This window comes from Drosophila albomicans, chromosome 2L (assembly GCF_009650485.2).
Source record: "Drosophila albomicans strain 15112-1751.03 chromosome 2L, ASM965048v2, whole genome shotgun sequence".
NCBI classification, from domain to species: Eukaryota; Metazoa; Arthropoda; class Insecta; order Diptera; family Drosophilidae; genus Drosophila; species Drosophila albomicans.
Window position 1 is genome coordinate 15,390,429 of NC_047628.2, and position 26,331 is coordinate 15,416,759.

Here is a 26,331-nt window from a genome sequence, read left to right on the forward strand (position 1 = left end):
AATGAGCAGCAAGCAAGCAAGCCGCCAAAAAAAAGAAACCCTCAAACAATTACTGACCTGGCCCAAAAGACGCACACATTGTTCCACATATAAATATATATACAAAGATTTTTTGATATGTACTTGCGGCTTATATATAATATAACAAGTAACTGGGCTAAATGCTTCGGCCGCGTGGCTTTCGCCCACATTTATATTCATTTAATAAGCCGCCATAAAACTGTAGTAAAATGCTGTAAATGAAATAGTAACACACACACACACACATTTGGGGTAACACAGACAGCAACAGACGGAGCCATAAAATGTGGCAGCGCGTCTTTTGGCTTGTGTTCCCGCTTTTCCATTTTCCTCTTTCCACACTCTTATCCGATTTCCGCCAGAGGAAAAATCAATGTCTGTGTTCGCTTGCTAAATTTGCCGGTCGCTTTTTCGCTTTCGCCTTTTATGCCACTTTAGCGGCTTATTAGCCAAGAATAAGATATGTATACAGGGGAGAGTTGGAGGCAAAACAAAAAAAAGCAGCTCAACTCAATTTATGTGCGTCTGTCTTCATTGTCTGTTTATCTTTGTCTCTCTGCTGCGTATCTGTCTCTCTATCTGTCTCCTTAGTCTGTCTGTCTGCTGTCTGCTCCCACTGCTTTTGCTTTATTACATAAACACAGCGAGTCGATTTATTGATTGCAGCCCAAACAAACTCTTCCAGGACTCGGAATTAGACGCAGGTGTCTTAGCTCAACTAAAGCGTACAAAGACTAAGCTATTTATGCAAAATGCAAAACTCTTTTGTGCTTTATATTATTCGAATCTATTTGAAATATATTTAACAACAATTTCACTAAACATTTAATATAATCTATAATTGAATATTTTACTAAAGCGTTCAATGACTGAGACTGAGTTATTTATATAATAGTATGCAAAATGCAGAACTCTTCTACACTGATTTTTTTTTTTAATATTATTTGAATCTATTTGAAATACATTTTCCAACAATTTCACTTAATATTTAATATTATCACAATTGAATATTTTACTAAAGCGTTCAATGAGTTATTTGTACAAAATGCAGAAACTCTTCTACACTGATTTTATTTTTAATATTATTCGAATCTATTTGAAATACATTTTCCCAAAAACTTCACTAAACATTTAAATATTTTGCATATTTTGCCTGTACAACGTTTAAGTTATTTATGCAAACTGCAAAACTCTTTTCACTATATTATTTGGATTTATTTGAAATATTTTTCCGAAAAATATCTCTTCTTAATCAACAACTAATTAGAAATATTCGAGCTTATCTACTTGAATCATCGAATACACACAAAATTAGCATAATTTTAGGCGTTTTTCCTATGCGAAATAAGTTGAAATGAAATATGATTTAATATTATCATAACTTGCCTAATCAAAACATTCCTTATAACAGATTATTACTAGCAATTCTTTTCATAGTGTAATCGTTATAATGTCTAACAACCTTTCTTCATTAATTTCTAAAATATCTAATAATAATATTTGCAAATAAATATTTAAATTGTATGTGAAAAGAATACACAAATATTTCAATAATTGAAAAGCAGATTTCCTAAAATTCACTACATTAAAGAAATCCAATTTTATTCCCCAATTTACATTTATGCATTTTTAGTTGAAATCGAAGCAATTACTAGACTAAAATATTTTAGATGAAACTACACAGCGAGAAACAATTTAAATTCAAGAGTAAATTGCAAATCTTGAAAACTTAAATGAGGTTTTCTTCAGAAAACTTTTTTTGAATTGAAATTCATTTTTAAACCCAATTGGCATTGTTTTAGTTGTCGAAATGAATCAACAAAAATCAAAAATAATTGAATTTCATCTTCACATAAAAATAGTAAAATAGTAGAGAGTAAATAATGCTGAACTTACCATCGCAGGATAATGTGACATCGGCCAATAGATCCGATTTGAATAGATTGGAGAATGTGATTGCCAAGTTGGAGGAAAAACTGTTCCATTTGAGGCAAAACTGTTGTTGCGGATCCATGTTGCAGGCCGTTGTTCTTCAACTTGTTGCTCTGTTACACTTTCTCGATTGTTGTTGTTGTCGTTATTGTGTTTGATAAGAACAGAAGAATGATAATGATGACAATGATCCGGAACCGGAACCGACCAAAGCAAATGGAAGAAGCTGCTCTTTGATTTGTGATGCGTCTCAATCTTTGCGAATTGCTTTCGATTTGTGATTTTTGTAATGTTGCCAAAATGGAATTTCGTCGAATTATTTAGCGGACTTTGCATAAAAGCAATGATAATAATAATAATAATATTTTGCAAGTAGCCGCTGCAAATTCTTAGCCAAAGGGAATTTTGCAATTGTTGTTTGTTGAGTTTGTGGTGCGTTGACTTTCTTCGCATCAAATGCCTTCTATCCAAGGATGATCGATAATAATAATAAGAATATTATAAATAAATTATTATTATTATTATTTGTGTGTTGTTGTAGAGATTTCTACACACATATGTACACAACACACACGCTTGCAATGAGAGCTGTCGGATTTGTTGTTGTTTTTCTTTTTTTGTTGTGTGTTTTTCTAAGCAGTTTGAAATTCAGGACGCGCACTCCGAACACGACAAATGCTGCAACGAGAATGACGAGAAAATGTCTGATTAGTTATGATGTTATTTTTTGTTGTTGTTATTGCTTTTGTGCATGCCTGCTGTTTGTAGTTGTTGTTTTTGCTTTTGTAGCTGCTGCTGCTGTCGTTTTCTAACGAAATGTCTCAGAAGAAGACAAATCCAATGCCTGCTTTGCACTTTCTCAGATTTGCTTGCCCCTTTCTAATAATAATTCCTAGCTTGAAATGCAACAACCTGAAAGCTCCCTCTCTAGCACAGAAAGCTCTCTCTCTCATTTGCTCGCTCTCTCTTGCGCCATCTATCGCTTTTGCAAGTTCCAAGAAAAAGTTTTGCGAGCCTCAAATTTCAAAGTGAGGCGAATCGAACGCAATGCAACTGTATAGGTAACTCTATATACTATATGAATATATGTATGTGTGTGTGTGTGTGTGTGTGTTGGCAACTGCGACTGCGACTGCAGCATTTCCTGTGGCATTGGCAACCAATTTATTAGAAATTAATCGAGCATTTAGAGAGTGGCCCGCAAAAGATATACGATTTAATTCCTGGAATTAGGCGCTCAAAAATGCCGACGTTGCAACCAGAACAACTTCTCCTTCTTTCTCTCTCTTTCTCTTACTCTATCTGCTAACATTGCGTGCTTAGCCTTGGCTTCTTCCCCTTCTTCTTGTTGTTGTTGTTGCTGTGGTCAATTCCAATTCCTGGAAACTGCAGGTGACGGACGCTATGAAGTCAGAAGAAGAAGATGCGACGACGGCTGCGGCTGCGCGTTGCATGAGATGCGCTTTTTTTCCTCGAATTTGTTTAATCGTTAGAAAAATGCGACCGCGCAACTGAGTCCCCCCTCTCTCTCTCTCTCTCTTTCTCTTTCCTACGTAGCAGCCAGAACCTTCAAGCCTTCGGGCAAAGCTTGTGTATGTGTGTTTATAAAATCAACGGTTTCGCTCGCTCACTGAATTGGCCCCAAAAAAGATATCGGTAAAAAGCTATTAAGAAATTCCTGGGAAGTTTGCAGTTTTGGCTGCTTTTATTTTTTGTTGCCTTTTTGCTTTTGCTCTGCGTTGTTTTTTTTTTTCTTTTTGTTAACTGAAGTAGCAGCAGTGGCAGCGGGAATTTTTTGATCAAATGGTAGCGGATATTTTGCCACTGTGTGTGTTTGAGTGTTGCGGAGCATCAAAATTGGTTAGTCATTGGGTGTAGTCAGTAAATTAAAACTTTGACTTTGCCACTTTTAACAAGGGGTTCTTTATGCTTTCAAGGACTACAGCTATAAGACTGCTTTTATTTCTATTTGTATTTCTCTATTGAGTAAAGGAGGCAGTTAAAGGTTAAACTAAGGGCTTGCCTTAACAGCAATGCAAAGGGAGCAACATGTTAACATTAACATTATGGTCACGCCACTCTGCATGGCTATGCAAGAATGCTGTATGCAAGTCGCTGTTAACTGCAGCGCTTTATTACGGACTAAGCTTAACATAACAGCTGGACATTGACATAGCTCTAACAGCAATGCAGAAGCAGCTACTTAACAGCGTACAAGAGTATGCGCGCTGCTAATTAAAGCCCAGCATGATCAACTGCCCACACAAAGTGCCGAAGAGAAACGTGCTTAACTAGGCAAGTGCTTAAGAGCAACGTGCTAGGCTTAACTGTGCGAAGAGAAAAACATACGAAGGCACTTATTGCAGGAGTCCAGCTTACTTTCACTAGTAAAGCTAGCAAAAGAAGCTCGAAAATTTGAATTAACTGTGACTCTCTTTGTGCTGTGCTTCTCTTTGCAATCTCCCTGATGCTACTCCTCTATGCACTTTACCAGTACTTTCGACTCTTTCAATTTTGCCCCTACTTCTCCTCGCATTCGTCATAATCCGCTTTTGCTATCTAGCCTTTACATCTTGTGCTGGCTTTTGCCACAAAGACCTTTCCCTTAAGCTCTCAACTTGGGCCTATGCCAAAAGAGAGTGCTTTGCATGCGACTGTACTTGTTGAGCAACAACAAAAATTACGCAGCTGCATTTCAAATGCTTTTTTCAATTTCTCAATTACACAAAGCACAGACAATGAAAGCAACAACTACATGAAAAAATAGAGCAAATTCTCAAAAGTTGCGTTGAGTTCTTTTAGCTTTTCGGGGCATTTAAATGACGACACCTGAAGGGAGTTCGAAGCTGGAATTTTTTTTTTTGTTTTGTTTGTGTTGTGGTTGTTGTTTTTTTTTTTTGGCAAAATAGCTCAGGTATCTGTTGAGCTATCTCTGTATGTGCGAAAGAACGCGTAAATCCTTTTCACACACACACACACACACACAAAGAGCTTTGTGTTCCTGGAAGACGCACACACAAAGAAGTTGAACAGCTTTTTTCTTTCTTGCTCTTTCTTATTATGATTTTATTATTGTTTTTCTATACAGGAAGGGATTGCGTTTCGGGGTTGTTCGCTTTTTAAACTACTGACAACGCACTTTTCTAATACAACAAACACGAAGAAACAAAAACCGAACAACAACTGAGAAATTACGCAATAAAGTTGGAAATAGAAATATGCGCAAATGCAGCACAAAAACAAATTGAATGCGACAGCGATCGAATTGGAATCCAAATCGAAATCGAAATCGAACTCAAATCGAACTTCATGTCAATAAATAAACAACGAAAAAAAAAGAAAAAAAAAAAAATGAAATACAAATTCAATATTTAATTGTTATATTTTTCTGGTATTTCAACTAATTGACCTTGTGCACTATTTTGCGATATTCGATTCCGTGTGATTCATGCTTCGATAGTTGCAGTGTGTCGCTACTCCTCTCTCTCTATCTCTTTCTTTCCCCTCATCTCTACGTGTTGTCGCCTTGTCTTTTATTTTTGTTATATTCGCTTAATTTGATTTGAATGGCAATTAATTCAAACAAATGACGCACTGTTTTATTTAATGTCAGTTTCTTTGCATTTTTGTCTTCATCTTTTCTCACTTCTCGCATTCTCGCGTCTCGCGGTTTCTCACGTCTCACTTACTTCGCGCCTCTTCCATTTGATGCAGCTTTATCTGTTCAAGCATCAGGATTGAGAATGCTTTTTATATATTTTATACTATTATATCTACCTGTATGGCTGGCAATCTTTTCAATTTGCTGATAACAAAGAAACACAGAAATATGCACATCAATATTATCAACACTGTTATCAATATAAACTGCAATTCTTCCAACAAATCGTGTGTTTGAACTTCCGCCTCTTCATCAAAGAACAACAACATTTTGAATTTCGTTTACCCTTTTTTTTAAGACTATTTTGAAATAAAAATCGAAGATGAGTTTTGTATGAAAACTTATATTGAAATGTTAAACTATCTATTTCAGATTAAATTTTTTTTAATTTTATTGTTGCAATCTTTTTTTAAGAAGCGAATTGAGTTGATATTTTGTCTTTAATAAGTTCTTAAATTTTCGAAATTTTGTTTTTATTGTACTTTGTAAACAATCTTGTTACATATTATATTTTCCACAAGTTTTTCTAGTCAATAAAAGCCAAAATACTAAAGCTAATAAAAAAGGTAAGTCTTTAATCTTAAACCCAAACTAATTCCGCAACTTTTTGGAAAAATTAAGTGAAATGTCTTTAGCATGCTTTGCCTTTGATCTTCGCTTGAGAGACAACAATTGAGACAATAATAAAAAGAGGGCGTGGCATTCAAAAGGGGGCAAGTACAGAAGGCGCACTCACTTCATTTGCTTTGAACATGCCGCGTGTGTTTGTGGCAAGTTTGGAGGCAGGAAGCTGCAGGCAGATTACCGCACAAGATGCGGCAACTGTCAAAGACAGGCTGAAGACTGAAGTCTGTGAGACTTTGCACCCTTTTTGGGCGAATGTGTGGCAAAACAATTGCTGCACTTGACAAGTGCTTGCTGCGGGCTAAAGTTTGTTGCAAGGTGTTGTAACTGCGAGAACATGTTGCAATCTTTGCAGATGTGGCATAAGAATATCTCAGAATATATATATATGTATATCTAAGAATATGACAAGTATCGCATAATCGTAGCACAGTTAACGGTGGCGCCACCCCGCGGTGCATGTATTGTTGCAACATTGCAGATGATAAAACAACTGTCAACTGTTTTGATAACAATCTCAGCGATTGCATATTAGTGTAGCATGTGCTTACTTTGTGTATTATGTGTGGCATTATTGCACAATTGTCGAATGCTGCAATTGACTGAGAAGAAGGCACGTCTAAATAGTCTCAAAGCGCCATCTGTCGTCGGGTTGCACAATGGCAAGTGAGTTTCTTGCATTGCATAATTGATGCAACCTGTCAAACTCATCCCCCAAATCGGTTGACTTCTCGTGCGAGTTCTAAGAATAATGCTGAAAGCGACATCTGTTGTCGGTTGACTAATTTGATTGAAAGGCTGTTGAATGTGCTGAAAAGGTGCCTGAAAGGGTCCTGACTTTTCATGCAGGTCTTGATTTAAAGAATGAGAACTGCAAGCGACATTTGTGGGTTGTCATATTGCATTGAATGAAATTACTAAAAAAGAATCATTTGCTGAAGAATTATTCTCTTCTGAGCTAAGATATTTAATCTTAAAATTTAAAATTTGAAATGTAAACTTGTCAAATAATAACTTATATTTATAACTATACTTCTAGCTTACTTGTTGCATGTTTAGTTATGTAAATATCTCAGTTGGCTGCTCCACAAAATAGAAACTCGAAGCATTTGAACTAATTAGTTATGCAATGCACTTTTGGGTCGAATGGGAAATGCAAGTGCATGATGAGCGTAATAAATGATGCCACCGAAAGCAAACACAAATAGTTGACAGTTAGACATTTATTGTTGCATTTCAGTTCACGCCTCGCTGCACACCCAGAAAAAAAGTAAGTATGTATGTAAAATGTGGAAACACCCTTTTGAGTACGTGTGTATCTTTAAGATACGCTTGCCTTGCCCGCAATTACCATTTTGGGTAATTGTAATTGTCAAAGCTCTTGCTTGCTTTACTTGTACGTAAAAAAGAATCCCTTTTTAAATGGGAAACCAATTAATTGCCTATGAAAACATAATTAGTTTGGGAATGTGTTGCAGTGCTTTGAATTTCTGTCTCTGATTGTAGTTTGGTCACTTACACAGCAGAAATGCAGCAGTTGTGGGAATAATTTCTAGAATCTATGTCTGAGCAATGCATATTTACCTGCAAGTAGACAAAGAATAAAGTATATAGTATGGTTAATTAAAGTGAAATTTGGGAAAATATTTATATAAACTATATACAATACTATAAAGTTTTTGATAAATAGAATAAATCTTTAATTATAATCTATTTATAATATTTGGAAATTGATTATTATATTTCAACTTCTTTTTATGAAATAAATACTCTTCGTAATATTTAGGAATTAAATTTTGTGTTTTATTCCATTAACAATACATATTTAGAAATCTACATATATTAAACAATTATAGATGATCATTAGAGTTCAATTTCTTTATATGAAATAAATATTATTCTTTTTTATTTAGTTATTAGCTATCAGCTAAATATGACAAAAAAAAATAGTACTGGGAAATTGCTTTACTAAGTAAGATATAGTAATATTTTGATAGTCATTTATATTTTTAATATAATGGTCTTTAGTATTGTTTTCAAGCATTGTTGAATATTTACTGTATTTGCTTCCTGGATATGTCAATCTATTCTTTTTTTCTATTTTGAAAATACAGTTTGCAAAAGCTAAGATTTATTATATAGTAGTTTCAATTTCTAATATTAAGAATGTGCTTTATAATGAATCTTATGTTGGGCATTCTTCAATTTATTTTTAAGTTCGAGCTTGTCTTTAATAATTTTGAAATATTTATTGCTTTTGACTTCCTGTACATTTTCGCTATTGAAAATTCATTTTTGCAACTTTAATAAGAGGTCACATTTCCAAACTTCCGGAAGTTGCTACTAGCGTTAAAAAAAACTGTCAGTTTACCGAGTTGGCGGTGGGTTGTGAGGTGTGTGTAGAATGTGGTGTGTGTTTTGTTGTGAGTGTGCATTGCTCAAACCCAATTAAAAATGTCAAAAAATGAAAATACCTGTAGGTAGTTAGCAGTTAGCGCACGCAGTAAATATTCATCACGCCAAACCAAAACCAAAAGCGAAAGACAGCCCACATTGCCTCCTCCTCCTCTCCTTTTCCCCTTTAACTCTTGCTCTATGCCAATCCCTCAAACTGAGTTATACTCAGAGTGAAGAACTCTGAATCCTTTGGCACTTTTGTGGGGTTTGCCACGCATCTGAAGCGCGTCACACAGTTTAACTTTTCATTTCGCGGCTGAGCTGGACAAGAAGTGACGTAGAGGGGGCAGTGAGGAGAGTGGAGTGTGGGGAAAGGGGAAAGGGAGGATGTCTGCTGCTGTTGCTGCTTATCAGCAGGAGACGCACACATGTCAGGAGCCAGACCAGGCCCATGGAATGTGCATTGTGGACGAGGAACAATTGCGTTTGTATGTTTTCTCATGTGCCTCGTCAGCAAAATTAAAAAATAGATACGCAAAGCGAGAGGGGGAGTGGGGCAGTCACAACTTCTATAAAAGAAATTCAACGCACACCGAGTTGTTGGCTCTGTGCTCTGTTCTGCTCTGTCTCCTTCCAGCGAGTTTACTTTCATTCGGTGAATTCAAATGTCACACAAGGATCGAAAGGTACGCATGGCCAGTTTGCAACGTCCTGCTTTCCCCCACCGCCACCCACCTCTCGCCTCTCTCTCCTCCCTTTTTGGCCAGGTTTATTGCAAAAATACACAGCAAGAGCCAACGAGCCGAATGTCGAGCCGGGAGCTGCCACAGCTCAAACAGCAGCTGCTTGTTGTTGCTGCCTTTGTTTTCACTGCTATTTTTTTGTTCTGTTTTTTGGGATAGCGTATCCTGGTGTATTGAACAAATGCCTAAAAATGTCACTGGGCCCCGCACGATAACTACTGTGAATTGCCAGCCCTTGGTTTGATTTGAGAGCGGGGAGTAGAAAGAGAGAGAGAGAGAGACGAGCAGACAGAATGTGTGAGCCGGTTTTTTCTCTTTCTCGATTGTTTTGCAGTCTGCCACCCACTTTCGGTGTATTTTTATTGTATATATCATTGATGAATACGCCGATAACAAATCTCAATCAAATGTCAAAAAGGTAACAGGCAGACAGACGCACAAAACAGACGCCACATTCGACAGCCATTGCGACAGCTGAAGAGCAGCAACGAAGCTTCTTCTTTCTCACTCTTCTCCCTCTTCTCACTCCCTTTTCTAGCTCGCTTTACATGCGGTAATGTTGCAATTTTCACGCAGTCCACGCGCGTACAATGCGGCGTATGCGCAATTGTTTTAGTGTCGCCGCCTCCTTGCTGACCCAACTTGTCGACCCCAAAACCGACCCTCATTGCCATTCAAACCAACACTCACTCACACACACACACACACATACACACACACACCTGACTGACAGCTCAAATTGTCTTCTCGTTTTGGAGGCTGTCACAAAGTTGAGCACGACAAGGAAAAGCGTTTGACCATCCGTCCATCCGTCCGAACTGTCTGTCAGCTCAAATGCATTTCCTTATGTTTTATGCAGGCCAAACACACAAATGGAAGACACGTCAAAGAGTGTCACTTGATTAACACGGCGGTAATTGAAAATTTGACCGCCTTGACCTGACTTAAAACATTTATTCAATGCGGTTAAGCATTGCGCTGAAGCTTTGTCAGCCATCAAATTAAACTAATTAGCAAATAAAGTTTCGATTAGAAAATAAATTTTCTGCATTTTAAATGATTAAAAAAGGAAAGTACAGTTCTTTTAAACAGCTCGAGAGAATGTCTGAACTTAGAGATTAATATGTTAGTTATAATGTACTATATGAAAATCTAATACTTGCGATTGGATTGGAAAATTATTTTGCTGCATTTTAAATTTGGTCTACGATTGATTAAAATCAGCAGGAAAGAAACTTTATATAAATGAATAGATAAATTGTACTATTTAAAGTTATAAAAACTCAAGAAATTTGTAGAAAAATAAATAATAAACATTCATTTTTAGATACCAATAAATATTCTTTAAAATTGAACATTAAATTTGAATTATTTAAAAATATAGCTCAAGAAATATAGTCTAAGAGATAATTTTTTAAGTCATATACATATATTCCTACTCTAATAGAGTTTCAGGAAAATTCTTTATTAAATTGATAATAATACAAAATAAATACAGATATTATGATAAAGGAATCGACAGTCTTCTTAAGATATGAATAAATAATCATTTACATTTCTATGTTGTGAGCCACAAATTGAAATTAGTTTTTTGGAAAGAATTGGGCTTTTCTATTTACAAAAAATAAACATTCTCTATTTTAAGTTACTCAATTAGAGCTCGATTTTTTTAAACTTACACAGAAAGAAAAAACTTGTTAAAATCAACTATAAAATCTTGGATCAAGATTGTTTGTATATCAAAATTTCCCACTGAAGGCTTCTTAAATTAAGATCGAAAATCTACCAAAAATCTAGATTGCCAAATCTTGAAGCTCAAGATTATAATGTTGTTTCAACAATGGAAAATCTTTAAATTGAAGCAAGATTGCAAAATCTCAAATCAAGACAAAACGTTCTAGATTATTTCTCAGTGTACTTAAATAAGAAAATGTAATTGATAAATTCATATAAAACTATAGATACGTACTTAACATTTGCTGCACTTGTTTCCAAAATAAAAACTGCACTTCAGCTACTTTAAACTGTCTTTAATCGAGGCTTTTAAGTTCTCAGCCTTTTGAGAGAGCTGCTCTTGTTGAGTGGCAATGGAAAATGGACATCGGCAACAACAGCTTAACGTACTAATTGACAAGCAAGCAAAAATATTTACGTGCTCCCAAGTCCAAACATTCTAATCAATGCACTGGTCGAGGCCAAGGCAAAAAGCACAAAGGCTCTATGCTAAAAAAAAAATAGAAATCGAATAGAAGAAAATGCCAAATCAATGGGCAAATACAGAGGCGAAGCCTATCAGTAGTACAAAGAAGAAGCAGAGTGAAAAAAAAAGAAGAAGCAGAAGCCTTTCAAACAAACAACAATCGTTTCACCAGGCTCAACAGGAACAGGAGAATTCATCAAAGTGAGCCCCCAACCACAAAACCGAAACCCCGCTTTTTAAACCTCCCTCCATATGTGTGTGAGTCTGTCCATCAAACGCTCCCTCTTCCACTCCCTCTTTTACTCCCTCTCCCCCTTTCTGCTCTCCTTCGCTGTGCAACTGTCAAAATGCGTCGAAGCGAACATCATTGGATTTGTGATTGAACAAAAATTTCCATACATTGACTTTTTCTATTTTCTTTTATTTTGGGGGCTGCTTTCTACATTTTTTGTTTTTTTTTTTTGTCAGTTTCATTTACAAAATGCATGCTGGAGTGATAATATTAAGCGGGCCGAAGCCTCCCAGAGTCAATCCTTCATTAGTACAGCAAAAAGGAAGTCCCCCAAGCACAAACAAAACATTTCGTTGGCTAGAATTTATATTTACGGCATTGTAAGTTATGCAGTCGACTGATTCGCACAAATCGTCAAAAATGTCCAAAGGGTTAACTCGAGTGGTTTTCGCTGTACGATTTAGAGTCCTGTCCCCTTTCCCCCCCTTTCCCCTTTTTTGTTCTCTTCAACCAACAGCGTTCAATAATTGTATAAAACGTTTTCAGTTTTACATTTCAATCTTAATTTAGTTTTTAGCATAACGTTTGCCCAGGCATTGTCAATCGCCATCCGATTCCAAATCCGAATCCGAATTCGAATCCGATTCAGACAACATTCAGTGGGGTTTATTTTTCCAATTTAATGGAATGGATGGAGAAGTAAACGAGCTCGCTAACGTTTTCGACAAAGAGAGAGAGAGAGAGACTAAAAGGCAAATTGTTATTTTTGTTGTTTGGCATTTGGCCAGTTGATTTTTTGGCTAATGAAGTTTGTCATTGAGCTTTATTTAATTTGCTGCTGCCGCGCAAAAGCGCAAAATTCAATTTGGGGGAACGAGCGAAAACGTTCGCATATGATAAGGGATTGCCACACTGTCGATGAGTTGGGCTAATACCGAGTGATATCTTTAACAACTTAAAGGCTGTCATAGAAGTGTGAAAATTGCAGAGGAATTGATACTTTGGAAAGGGCAATTAATGAAGGGATATGAGAAATTAATATCTTGAGAGTTTAGAAACTAGTTGAAAAATCTTTAAAAATATGAACAGTGATTGTCTCCTAACTTTTTGCTAAATAAATTATATATTTTTTTATTTATACCTATTACTTTATTTGATTATAGATGTATTAGTAGTATAGTATATATATATATTCAATGGATTTTTGATTTGATTACAGAATTCTCAGTAGTATATACTTATAAACGATTAAAATTTCATTCCAAAATATTTCATCATTTTGGAAAGTAGTTTAGAAAACTAACTGAAGTTCTACATATTAGTTCAAGTTCAAGTTCAACATATAAACTATTTCCGTGATTTCATATAACACGTTATTAACGTAGCTCATTTATAAGTTTTATTGTAAATTAACTGCTTTAACTATTATTTCCACTTCTTATTAAAGTCTACCAATAACATTTATTTAACATTCCGTTAAAAGTATCGCATTAACAGCTTGTTAACATGACTGCAATGGTATTTACTTAACAGCTAAGAAAGCAGATTTTCAATTGTAACTTTAACTTGTCAATAAATTCACTTCTTTATAAGTTTTATTGTAAATTTACTGATTCAACTATTATTTCATCTTGTTTATAAAGTATTCCTATAACATTTATTTAACATTACGTTAAAAGCATCGCCATAACAGCTTGTTAACATGCATGCTAACACCCTTTCACTTAGCCAAGAAAGCAGATTTTCATTTGTAACTTTAACTTTTTAATAACGTAATTTCTTTATAAATTGTATTGCAAATTTACTGCTTTAACTATTATTTCAACTTCATATTAAAGTCAACCAATAACATTTAGTTAACATTGTATTAAAAGCATCGCATTAACAGCTTGTTAACATGTCTTCGATGTGAGACCAAAAGTGTGTCTCTGTGTGTTTTGGTTGTGTGTTCTCATTGAGAATCCACCGCACGCAAATCAAATGATTAATTTCCTAATAATGCGATGCTTTAGCTGTTGTTTTCCCTCGCCACACTTTCCCACAACTTCACCTAAACGACGCTGTCTTTGGCAACCACGCAGGTATTCAAAAAGCCATTACTTTAATCGAATTCGCATTTAATGAAATGAGCTGCCGTCAGCAGCACAGAGAGAGGCCTGCAACGCCTTCAGCTTCAGCCAGGAATTTCATAAACTTCAAACAAGGATATTGGCCGACAAAAAAAAGGAAATAGAGAAAAATACAGTGGGAGAAGCTGTTGCAAAATGTCCAACAAACATGCAATTAAGTCGTTAATACTTCATCGATTTAATACACGCGGATAGCGAAGGTCCTGCCAGCCGAAGGATTAAAGCATTAGCAGTGTGGATGAGCTGTGAGGAAGAAGATGGGCAGAAAGTGATAGCGGAAACGGAAGTGGAAGTGGAAAGTAGCCAGCGCAACGATTGCAGACATTTGATTAGTTTGTTTGCAATGCGATGCGCGAAGCGATCTGAGTACTCACTGAGCACTCAAACGAGTGCACTCACACTATTCAGGCGGCGGGCCAGCGATATGCAATTACGATATATAAAAGTTAAACAAGCAACAAACGATACGCGTTCAGCGTTTTTTAGCATTTGATTAAAAACGCAAACAGTCCAAAGTGAGATGAGTGCAAAGAAAGAGAGGGAGAGAGGGAAAGGGAACTTGTGTGGTAGGCAGGACATAAAAAATTAACAACAACGAATGGGCCAAAGCAAATACGAGTTCGCATTCGCGTTCAAATACAAACACAATTCATCAGCGTTACCTGCCTGCCTACCTGTAATAAAAATCATAACTCGAAACGAGACACACACACATATTGAACTAACGACCATGCGGAGGGCAGGACAACAACATGGCATCATGGACGAGTAACGAGTGACGAGTAGCGAGTGCGCCACCCGCATGCTGAGCGTATGTGTGTGTTTGTAAAAAGGTAAAAACCAATCAAGAGCATCAATAAAAGGCACGTCAATCAGCATTGGGGGTAGGCTCAGCTCAGACTAATACAACAGCCTCACTAACTACCCCTCTGCCTGCCTCCCTGCCTCCCTCCCCACCGCTTTTTCACTCAGCCACAGCTCTGTCCATCTGCGTAGACAACGCAAAAAAAAAGAAAGAAAGAAAAATCATATTTTGCGTGGTATGCGTGTCTGGGCAGCTTTTGTCTAGCCGCGTTTTGCTAGTTCACTCAAGCTGTCATATCGTCAGCTAACCCAGCCCCTACCCCCCACTCTATCCCCTCACATATCATGATTTTTCAATAAATTCAACGGCCATGCGGCACTTTGCTCATTGAATTTTGAACAGCGATCTGAAAGCAACCCCACTGAACTCTTCCCTTCCCCGGGGTATAGGGTTTTCCGCAACTCACCTGCAACTATTTTTGACTACACAAGAAGCAGCAGCAACAGACATTGACTGCTGCAACAGCTTGTGTGTTGCAGCACAACTTTCATGCACAACTTTTCAACACAACTTTTGTGGCATCCACAAAACAAAAAAACAAAGTTTTCCTGGTCGAAATAAAATCAAACTGAGAACTGAATATTTTGCTGCTGCTTCTGAAATACTTCGCAGCGAATTTTTAATTAATGCAGTTTTGCAATTTTATGCATCTTATAAGGTTGCCAGCAAAGTCTTGAGTTATTGGCAAGTTTATTAATATAAGCTAATATGAAATAGGAATTCTTACACAAAAGTTGCGAAAGAAGAATCAAGTTTTGGGATGTCAAAAATTTAGAGAAAATGTTAAGGAATATGCTCTGCAAAGTTAAAACCCTTTATATTAATAAGAAACATATTGTTTGCAAATCTAATTATTTTAAAAGTAAAGAAATTTTAAATAGTTAAAATGATTTTAAGATTTAATTTTTTTTTTCATTTATTATCATATATTACTTATTTTATTGCATAGTAATAAATGCTAACAAATTTCAAAGATTTTCATCATGAAAAAGAATAACGTCAAAATTTGAAATATTCTACAGTAAAATTTCCTACAAATTTAAAATACTTCCATAGCATATTTGAAATTTTCCCTTACACAAATGCAAACATTTTATCACACTTCCTCTTAAAATAATTTCACTAAAAAATACATTGTGTGCATTTCATGCGAATCAAAATTCTAGCTAAACACGCCTGCATTGAAGTAGAGAAGAAAAAAATGCTTAACAAGCAATAAAAACAATAATAATTTCAAGTAAATTTAAGCTAAAGAGCAACATTGCATCACAACTTGATAAAAACAAAAGTCCAAAATATGATGCTAAAAATAACTTGAGAGCGCTTGCCATTAATTTTATCAGCTTTATATGCAGTTGCGATCAGATTTCAAGGCAATTGCAAAAGTGTGTGTGTGTGTTGTTTGTTGTTTGTTTGTGGACTCTAGAGCTTGATTAGAGAGTCACTAAGAATTGTTGTTTGCAAGTGACATTCAAAAATGAAATTAATGAGCGCGTTGAGCGAAAGTTGTTGAACAATTGTGGGATGCAAAACAAGTTTAAATGATCTATTGCAACAAGTTGATAAGTATAAACAAAAGTGAGAATTAACTTGGATTAAAGTTTCTTCCAAAAAATGCGAGAGAGAGAGAGAATTTGAATGGACAACCCTTAACAAGTTGTGCGTGTCTGGCAGGCAAATCACTTGACTTTTCATTAATAAATTTGGAGTATGGCCAAAAAGAGCTCAAGTGGAGTATTGACTGCCCCCCCTCTTAACCCTCTTTGCCGTCTCTTTTGTGGCATTAGCTTCTAGCTGAACCCTTTTTTTCACTCTGTGCTATTAAATTTCATAATTTTTTTTTGTGGGTGCTGCGTCAACTGAGACACGCAAAATGTGGCTTACCAAAAAAGGATATATGCATATATAGTATAGAAATCGCGAGTCCGCGAGTCTCGCTTCAATTTCTTTTCAATAGCATCACACACACTCCCACACACACACACACACACACACACACTACTAAACACACACGCACATTGCAACCCTCTAGAAATTCATAACCTTTTTTTCAATAAAGCGCCACAAAAAAATTGTTTTCCATACGCATTAATGCAGCTATGCGTGCCCAAAAAAAAAAATTACAAGGAGCTGGAGTTTAAGGAGTTGTTTTAAGGGTTATCAAAGGACACGCAGCAAAGCACAGCACAGAACTGAACTGCAGCCTGTTTGGACTTTGATATATGCGTTTGATTAACGACTTCCCTTTGTTTTAGCCAAGTTGGCGATTGTTCGAGCATTCATTTTTTAAGCTTCAATTGTATTTTTAGGCAAAGTTGTTTACTTTACAACTTTTGAAGCAAATTAATTCCATACAAAATATATGCATTTTGAGTTTATGTTTTCTATTAAAATTTTCATATAAAGTTACTTACTTTATTTTAATTTCTCTTTTAGTAATCTTTTTATGAATTTTCACATATAAGTCTTCGGGAATATATTCTCTGATTAGCAGCTAATTATCAACTGAAGTCTAGTCAATTATAAAACACAAAAATAATAATCTCTCATCATAATCTCCAGAATAATAAGCTGCAAAAGTTCTTCATAGTGAAGCTTTGGTAATTAGTGCAACTCCTTTGGGCATAAATATAGCTCAGATTGCACTTGCAGAGAACTAAAGCTACTGTCTACTTTGAGACTTCCCTTGGGCTTCAGTTCGAAGTACTATATAAAGCATTTAATAGCTCAATCTTTGCGTCGATTTCAACAGTATTTTGCTGGTCAGTTTGTCAGTCAGTTTTGCGCATCAATTTGACACATTTCCAATTCCAAGTGGACGTTCACTGTTCAGTATTCTTGATGTCCCCCTTAGGCTTACCCTTATCAATCTGCAAGTCAGTCGATTACAGTTGTTATGGGGAGGAAGAAAGAAAGTGGGAGAAAGAGCCAGAGACAAAGAGAGAGAGAGAGAGAGAGAGAGAGAGAGACACCATTTAAGCACAATCTCCAGTCACGTTTGTGTGCCCAAACGATTTTTTTTTTTTGGTTTCGGTAGAAAAAACAAAAGTTGTGCGCGGCTTGCAACAAATTTAGTGAGCAGCTGCCGCCGTCTGCTTTCAATTGCCCAGCAGTAGCAGCAGCAACAACTAAAATAACAGCAACAACAACAACAACGAAGCTGCTCCCATTTCTTGGCTTTGCTCGAAGCCTTTTAATAACAACAATTTTGACTTGTGCTTTTCACTCTGCTGACGTCATTTGGCATTGTCCAGGCCCCAAAACACATTTCGTTTGGCAATTGCGTGGCACACACACACACACACAGAGGCAAGCAAATATACGCACCCACACACACACACACACACACACACACACACAGAAAGGCAGTCAGGCATTTTGGTGCGGCATTTAATGACATTTTTTGGCCATAGCATTATTTTAGGCGCTTGTGTAATATCGCTGCAGTTAGCTCTCGCTCTTTCTCTCTCTCTCACTCTGTCTTGCTCCTTCACTGTTTACTTTGGACTTGCTTTAGTGCTGTCTCTGTCTGGCATACAGCGTTGCTTAGCTGTCGTCTCTGTCTGCGCATTCAGTGCACGTTTTTGGCCTTGTTGTAAATTATTGTGTATACGCCTCAGTGCGCCAAAAATGCGTGCGGCATGAGTAATTAGCAGTCGCAACGCACACACACACATACCTACTCAATATACACACACAGTACATATATCTTTCTCTCTCTTTTATGTAGTATGTATTTTATTCGACGCTAAATAATTGCCTAATTGCATTAGCCCCCAAAATTATGCTGCACTTTTGCACTTCAAAGCGCTGCCTTAGCTCCACTTTTCTCTACACTTTCTCTCTCGTTGTGGCTCTACGACGGGGTGGGGCAAAGAGGGCTGCTGGTTCAATATTTGCCAAAAACTGGGTGACAATTTGCTGCACAAGTGCGTGTGTATGCGTGTGTGTATGTGCGTGTGCAACCCCCAAATGCCAAATATACGTAGCATGTTTATGCTTTTGTTGTTGTTGGGCTGTTGTTGTCATCCCTGCACACACACACACATCCCCTGCTGCTGCCTTATCCTTGCCAGCTTGTCTTAGCCACCCTTAAGCAACAAAAGAAAATTGATTTTTCCGCAGTTCGTTTTCGTTTTTCGGCCTGCAGTCTGCGTTTTATGTGTGGAAAACGCAATTCTCGAAGAGGTCCCAGCTACATGGGCATAAATTATGTGCGTTGCGGCTCCTCGAACCCCACAAAAATTTCTCTTTCTCTCTCTTGTTCTTTCTTAAGCTATCTCCCTCTAGCGCTTGTGCGTCGTTTGTATTGTTTTGACACTTTTACTTGAGTTGATTTGCAACAGAGCATAGAAGAAGCCGCAGCAGCAGCATCAGCAGCCATTGGGATTACTTGGAGCAGGCTTCGGAATTGCTCTGGGAGTTTGCTGTGGCATGCCCCAAACACACACACACACACACATACACAAGAATAATAGCATCTTGGATACAAACTCTGCAGCTGCTGCTTCAAGTTGTAATTTGCGTTGTCAGGTGGCGTGTTGTGCTGCAACTTTTATGAAATCGAATTCAAGTGCTTGGCAAAAAGTGCCAACGAAAGTGCTGTTATAGGCGATTTAATATGGTGCAAAAGCATTGGAAAAGTTTTACAATACAAGGCAACTCATAAAAGTCCTAGATTAGACTTGGACAGCGAAACTAACCCAGTGAACTCAGTCAGCTTATGGTGTAGAGTGTTGAAATTTGTTGTGCAGTTGCTTTACCAACTAAGAAACTTAAGAGCAGCCTGAAACATGGCACATGTGTAGCCAAAAACATTATAATAATTAAAAAGTAATGGTATATGCAAACAAATTTGAAGAATTTTGGACTATTAATCATTTTGAAACAATTTTAGACTGTGAGAAATGGAATTTGGAATATATTTTAAAGCAGCGTTTCAGAAGAACCTACTTTTGTGCATAGTTATCAATGTTAACCCATTGAACTCAACAGTCCTTGCACATAACTATATGAAATTCGGTATACAAGCTTAATAAACAAAGGAAACCAAAAAGTTGCTTTATATTTGGAAATTAATCAATCAAGAACATTTTAAAAATTACTAGAAAATCTTAAAAACTGGAGAAATTGAAATAAAATATTGTTATACACACACAAAAACCTTTTAACTTCCAAAGCACTGTAGATATCTTTTTAATATGACAACCGTATCAAAACCAACTCAACCGAACTCAGAGATCTTAAGAGATATGCCACTTAAATTGTTTATGCAAATATCTTTAAGCCTAACACGCTTCAATTGAGCATTAAAAAGAAGATTTTTCAGCTTATGGCTGCATAACGAGAAATTTTTCCAAATGCCTTTCTATCAAGTATCACTTGAAATGTAATTTCCAGTCTCTAGCAACCCTATTTATTAAAGTTTTTGGGATCTAGGCCTAGGTAAAATACACCTTAATAACATATTGCAACAGAAGGTTTGCTTGCTTTGAAGACGAAACCGGTTTAAAGAAAAGTTCAGTGAAGCGGCTTCTGCTGCTGTGGAAACTGCAATTAGTTGTGTTGTATTGTGTGTTGTGTTGCCGTCAATGGCACACGCCTGTCACATCAGCAATTTTGACAGCTTAACAGCATTTTGGGAAACCAGGGAAACTGAGGGAAACAACAACCCTTGCCAAATTGCAACAAAGATGCTGACGACGTTGCTTAATTAACTGGACGCGTAGTGGAAAAAAAGCAACGAAGAAGAAGAAGTAGAAAGGTTTGTTGCAAGCCGCGCTGCACTTGAAGCAAGTTTTGTCGGGGGTTGCTTTTGAATGACGTTGCAGCTGCAACACAAAACAAGGATTACGGATGCGAACATGCTAACTCACCCCTTGGGCGCCACTCGACCCTTGGGATCGAGGTGGCACAGTGACTGTGGCATGAGAGGGTTGCAACGTGTGTGCATTGCACACTGGCTTCATTATCAAGCGGCGCATTTGCAGCACGTGCCCAAAAAGGGAACAGCTAATAGGCAGGACAACAGGCAGGATAACAGACTGCGCTGCAGTCTCGTGTCCGAGATTTTTCCTCTTTTTTCCACGGCCAGTCGAGCGTGTGTTGAGCTTAGGTGGTTGCCAACTACGTCGGCGTTTTACACTCGAATTTTCATCAAAAGGAATTGCATTTTTTTCGTTTTTGCTGTCGTTGTTGTTGTTGTTGTTGCTGTGGTTGCATGTCAAAGTGGCAGGAAACGCTATGGGGTTGAGGTGGTGTGTGTGTGTGTGTGCATTCAGCTGATGAACAGCATCACAGCCGGTGGTTCAGTTGGGTTGCCCTGGGTTGTGGGGTTAACAAACTCGAAAGTAACAATTCGACACAATGAAATTGCAGTTGCCGGGAATTGGGCATATGTTAGTGCCGGAATTACTTCGACAACATGATGCTGCGATAAGCAGTAGATTGAGAAAAAGGGAAAGCAATCTATGCCAGGGGATGTAAATTATAATAGGCAACGATAATAAAATCGATAAGACTTACAAGTAAAACGGCAACTTGTAGTAAGTATTAAGCAAACGTGAAATTACCTGCAAAGAAATAGAAAAAAGCGTACAATTAGTAATATATAATTAGTTATATAAATTAATGTATACAAAAGTATATAAATTATAATAAAAATACTGCATTTATATATATTATTATATTTATTATTATTATTATTTTATCTCTACTGCATTCAATGTAACTTTTTAATGCATATTATTTCTTCTCTTACAATCTCCAACCAATCAGAATGCAGTTCATATGCAAACTTACACGAACTTGCATTACACGAACAACGATCAATGCCGACCAATAGCCAACCGCGCATGTAATGCCAATTAACACAAACACAACAACAACAACAACAACTATTGACTAACCTTCGTGCATTGCAAAACGATGCGAAACGAACCGACGACGAATTAAAATTCATGGCATTGCACGAACTTGAAACGAAGCGAAAAAAGCGCATGCGAATCAATTGCAGCGACAACAAAGGCAGCCGAACCGAACTAAACGATCGGCACAACTTGCGCTCTCGCTACGACGCGCCGAATACAATTGCAGTTCGAAACGAAAGCTAGCCGAAGCCGAAGCACCAACGATGATCGTCGTTGTCGTGAAAGTCACTCGCTCTCACTCTAACGCACTTGCAAAAAAGCGCATGCGAAACAACAGCAGTGCAACGACGTCAAGCACAAAAGTAACTTGCGATCCCACTCTCACACACGCATTTAATATGTATTACATGCAGTTGTGTATAGACAATGTGCAGTTCTGATTGGACGCATTGAAATGCGCAAAAATGGCGTTGCGGCTAATTAGAATGCAAGGCAGTTAATTCATTTCTTTTGATTATGACACGAGCGCGACATTGTCTCAATGGGCAATGTTAAATGTGATTTAAATTGCTAATTCATAATAACCATATTGATTGAGAAATGATAAAGAAGCGTTCATAAAATGATGATTGCTGTGAGTAGTTAAGCGAGAACAGATACAATAATAATGAAGCTCAACGTTTTAGCACCTGTTCGAGTGACGACGAGTGTTGAGTGACGTCGTAGTACGACGTAGTGATTGAGTGACTGAATTGAATGAATGACTATCGGTCAATATACATATGTGTATTGCATAATCGCGCGAAAAAAGAATAACAGAATAACAGACCCAGAAAACACACACACACATCATAATAAACAACAACAAATTAGTCAAATTATTTCCTATATGTATGTGTGTGCTATCTGCGCACGTATCTGCGTTTTTTTTTATAGCCATTATATATATTTGTATACCTCTTGGTTCTTTATTTTGTTGTTTTTGTTTTTTTTTTTGCGCACTCGCGTGATTTCCGCAAATTTAACCTACATTTTGTATTTTGGCAAAAAAGCGAAGCATAGCGAAAAACAAAATGCCGAAAAAAAGTGCAGGCAGAGCGGGAGCAAGAGAGAGAGAGTGAGAGAGTGAGTGAGAAATGCCGGGCTAATGGAAATTTCGGTATTTTGTGTGGGTTCCATTTCTATGTAGTTTTGTAGTTCACAAAAGCTTTCTATGCGCTATGCAGGCGTTGGCTGAGTCACTGTCTGCGTGCATGTGTGTGTGTGTGAGTGCCATGCGCAGCTGAATTAATACACTTGTACCAGACGGACACACACACACACACGCACACCAACACACACACTGGGACAAAGCAAGTTTGAGTTCTCTGCGAATATTAAAAGCAAAGCAAACAAGCATCAAAAATATATTTACACACACACACACACACACACACACATAGTAGAGAAGAGAGAACGTGGAAGAGGGAGATAGAGCGAGGGAGCAGCTCACACACAACAACAATCGGCATATCTTGTTTGTTCTAAGTTACCAACACAGGCGCACTGCGAAACAAGGTCAAATGCAGTTATTTGCTCAGTCGACAACAACGACAACAATAACAACAACAACGACGACGACGACGACAACAGCAAATTTGGCGTTTGCAAAAAAAAAAAAATGAAACGCAACAACAGCAATAACAACAAACAAAGAGTTGAAAGCTCGCCGCATAGTTGCGCTGTAAAGCTTGGAGAAGTGATAATGAGTTGAAATAATAACAGTGATCGCTTCTGCTTAAGATGTAACTTGGGGAGAATCAGTCTAAAATTAATGAGTGAGATATATTTTATAACTGTAATATAAAATTTTCAATTCTTTAATAAATTAATTTAGTATTTAATATGCATGATGTAAACTAGAGGAGTATTACGTATGAAATGAATGAGTGCTATATATTTTATTGATAGAATATAACATTTTAATTTATCTAGCGTTATGTAAGATGTAACTAGAGGAGAATTACTTCTAAAATGAATGTTAAGCTCATAAGTCTAGAGTCGAAAAGAAATATTTCTGACAAATAAATTAACTTATCTAAAGATTATCCTATAAAAATATGTTTTTTATTATAACTTAACAATATTTTTCTTCTGCTTTATCTAACTAAAGAAATACCTAAAGAATATTTTGTGTTTTAGTCTTGAATGTTTGATAAAGTTTAAAGTGAAAGTTTAAGATACAATTTGTTCATAACTAAATACACAAGAACAAAGAAAAAATACAATTCTTCACTCTTGTCTACTTCTAGTTTATGTTTTGTATATTTTCATTGAGACAAATTAACTTAAAGAATCAATAACTTTTCAAGCAGTAAAATACACTTCAATCAATTTTAACCTACTAAATGCACTCACTTGCTAAGCTACCCATTGTTAAGCTTTGCTTGCTTACAGGGTATCAGTATGAAACTGCCGAAAAAACGGTTTACTCGCAGTTGTTGTCGCCTGCTCGCTGCGCTGCATATTTGCGCGTCACTCTCTCGGTGTGAGTGCGCGTGTAAGTGTATGAGTGTGTGTGTGTGTATGAGTGTGAGTGTTTAGTTACTGTTTGATTTATCTTTTCCGTTGTTGCTGCTGTTGTTGTTGCTGTTGTTGCTGCTGTGCAGTCTCTGCGACTGCGCCACAAGCTTTTGCCGCTGCTGCGTTTACTTTTGCCATTATTATTATTATCGGCTTTTGCCTTTTTCAAGGATATTCGGCGCCGCGCTGCTTTTGTTTTCGTTTACTTTGCTTTGCTTTGCAATTTGTATGCTGCGCGTGTGAGAAGAACATCAACAGCAACAACAACGATGAGTTGTTCGTGTTAGTTAGTCAAAGGAATTCCAGGAATTGTTTGTGCTGCCTTTGCGAGGAGGTGAGAAATGAAACTTCAAGATCGTTCTATGAATGTGTGCATTTCTCTCTCTCTCGCTCTCTTTGTCTGTCATTCTTGCTGCGAATGCGAAATTGAATGAATTGAATAAATGCGCGTTTTGCACATTGGCATCAATTAAGCAATTAATGCAATGTGAAATATGCAAAATTTCAAGTGGAATTTTAGACTTTCGAACGGACTCTCCCATCAAAAAAGAGTTATTTCGCTGATATATAGTCATATCTCTCTCCTTCTCTCTTTAAGCTTTTAGCAAGTACTTAAGTAGTTTACCTTTATTTCATCTGGCATACAAAAAAGCAAGGTAGCTGAATCAACTTGATTGTGGATTTAACTGGTAATTAATTTCTATACAAATTTTGATTTTTTTATAAAAAACTTTTAAATTTATTTTATTTTCAAATTATATAATATTTTTCCTTCTAAACTTTTAAATTCTATACATATTAATTTCTGAGAAACATAAACAAAAACTACACATTAAATTAAAAAAAAAACAAATTTTTTTTGCTAATAACCTTTATGAAGAATGACTGTTAAAAAAAAACCAATGCATTATCTGATTTTCACATTATATTTGCTAATTGATTAGGGCTTGTAAAGATATAAGAAATATGCACATAAAATTCTGATAAAATTGAGTAAACTTAGTGCGCTGGTCAGTGGATAAAAGCAACTGAAATTTGTGCTTGGCAACTGCCAATTTTATGAAATAAACTTGATACTAAACAAGATTAGTTAAGAGTAAACATAGATATTTGAAGCACTTGTTGCATTATTTTTCCTTAATAGTTTCAGCTCTGTCTTCAGAAGTAACTTTAAAATTAATAGAAGTAACCTTAAAATGTCTTTAAGCCCTAATTACCGTTACCTAATTAATAATTATATTCCTTATTGCACATTTATAAATGAAATATGAAAGTTTTTTGTTTTAGCCAATTTTGTTGACATTTAAGACGAGACTACAGCAAGTAAAAATGCATTTTGCTAGAGATGATCTTAACCGACAGAGTTGTGTTTTAGACAAGTGACAACTCTGGAAATTTGATAAAAAAACTTAAAAGCACTGCTAAGCTTGCCAGTAAGCGTTTTACAACACAGGAAATACACTTTTCTAAGAAGAAATGCATATGTGTGTACTAAGCAAAGAAATAGAGAAGTGAAGTGAAGCATTTTACAACACTTAAAAAATAGTTTTGGGTGCCAAGCAAACAAATCTTGAAGGAAATGCTTGTTAGTAACACTGTAAATATAGTATTTAAACTAGAAATTCATATTTGTGTACTAAGCAAACAGATTGTAAAGGAAATACAGTTTTCTGGAGCACTTTAAACACTTATTTAAGCATTTTGCAACACTGGAAATTCAGTTAATTTTTCAATTCAAACATTTCAGTTGTCTAATTGTATAATATGGGAACTATAATTGAAATTTAAAATGTTGATTGCTGTAAACTCACTTCTCTATATTTGGTTTTTTGTTTTTTTGCATTTTAAACGCTTGAGTTGAGCACTTAAATTTAGTAGACTTGTAGATTTTCGCTTGGTTAGATATTGTTTTTTTTTTTTTTTGGTTGGCACCTGCGACGAGTGCGATAAATATATTTTTGTTGGTTGCTCGCGCGAAATGCACAAAATAACAGCAAAGTTTTTTGTTGCTGCTGCTTTAACTACAAATGCGGATCGTGTGCATATGTGCAAGCGTATGTGTGTGTGAGTGTGTGTGTGAGTGTGCTTTGGGTATA

At 36.5% G+C, this 26,331-nt stretch overlaps 1 protein-coding gene across 2 annotated transcripts in view; it reads right to left on the reverse strand.

Annotated features, from left to right (window-relative positions):
• Positions 1 to 26,331, reverse strand: part of LOC117564083 (zinc finger protein chinmo) — a 58,527-nt gene that overhangs the window by 7,860 nt on the left and 24,336 nt on the right. For both annotated transcript variants that reach the window (XM_034242712.2, XM_034242711.2), the window contains exon 2: positions 1,918 to 2,631. In XM_034242712.2, the coding sequence (XP_034098603.1) occupies positions 1,918 to 2,035 (118 nt within the window). In that variant the 5' untranslated portion in view covers positions 2,036 to 2,631. The remainder of the gene's footprint in view (positions 1 to 1,917; positions 2,632 to 26,331) is intronic.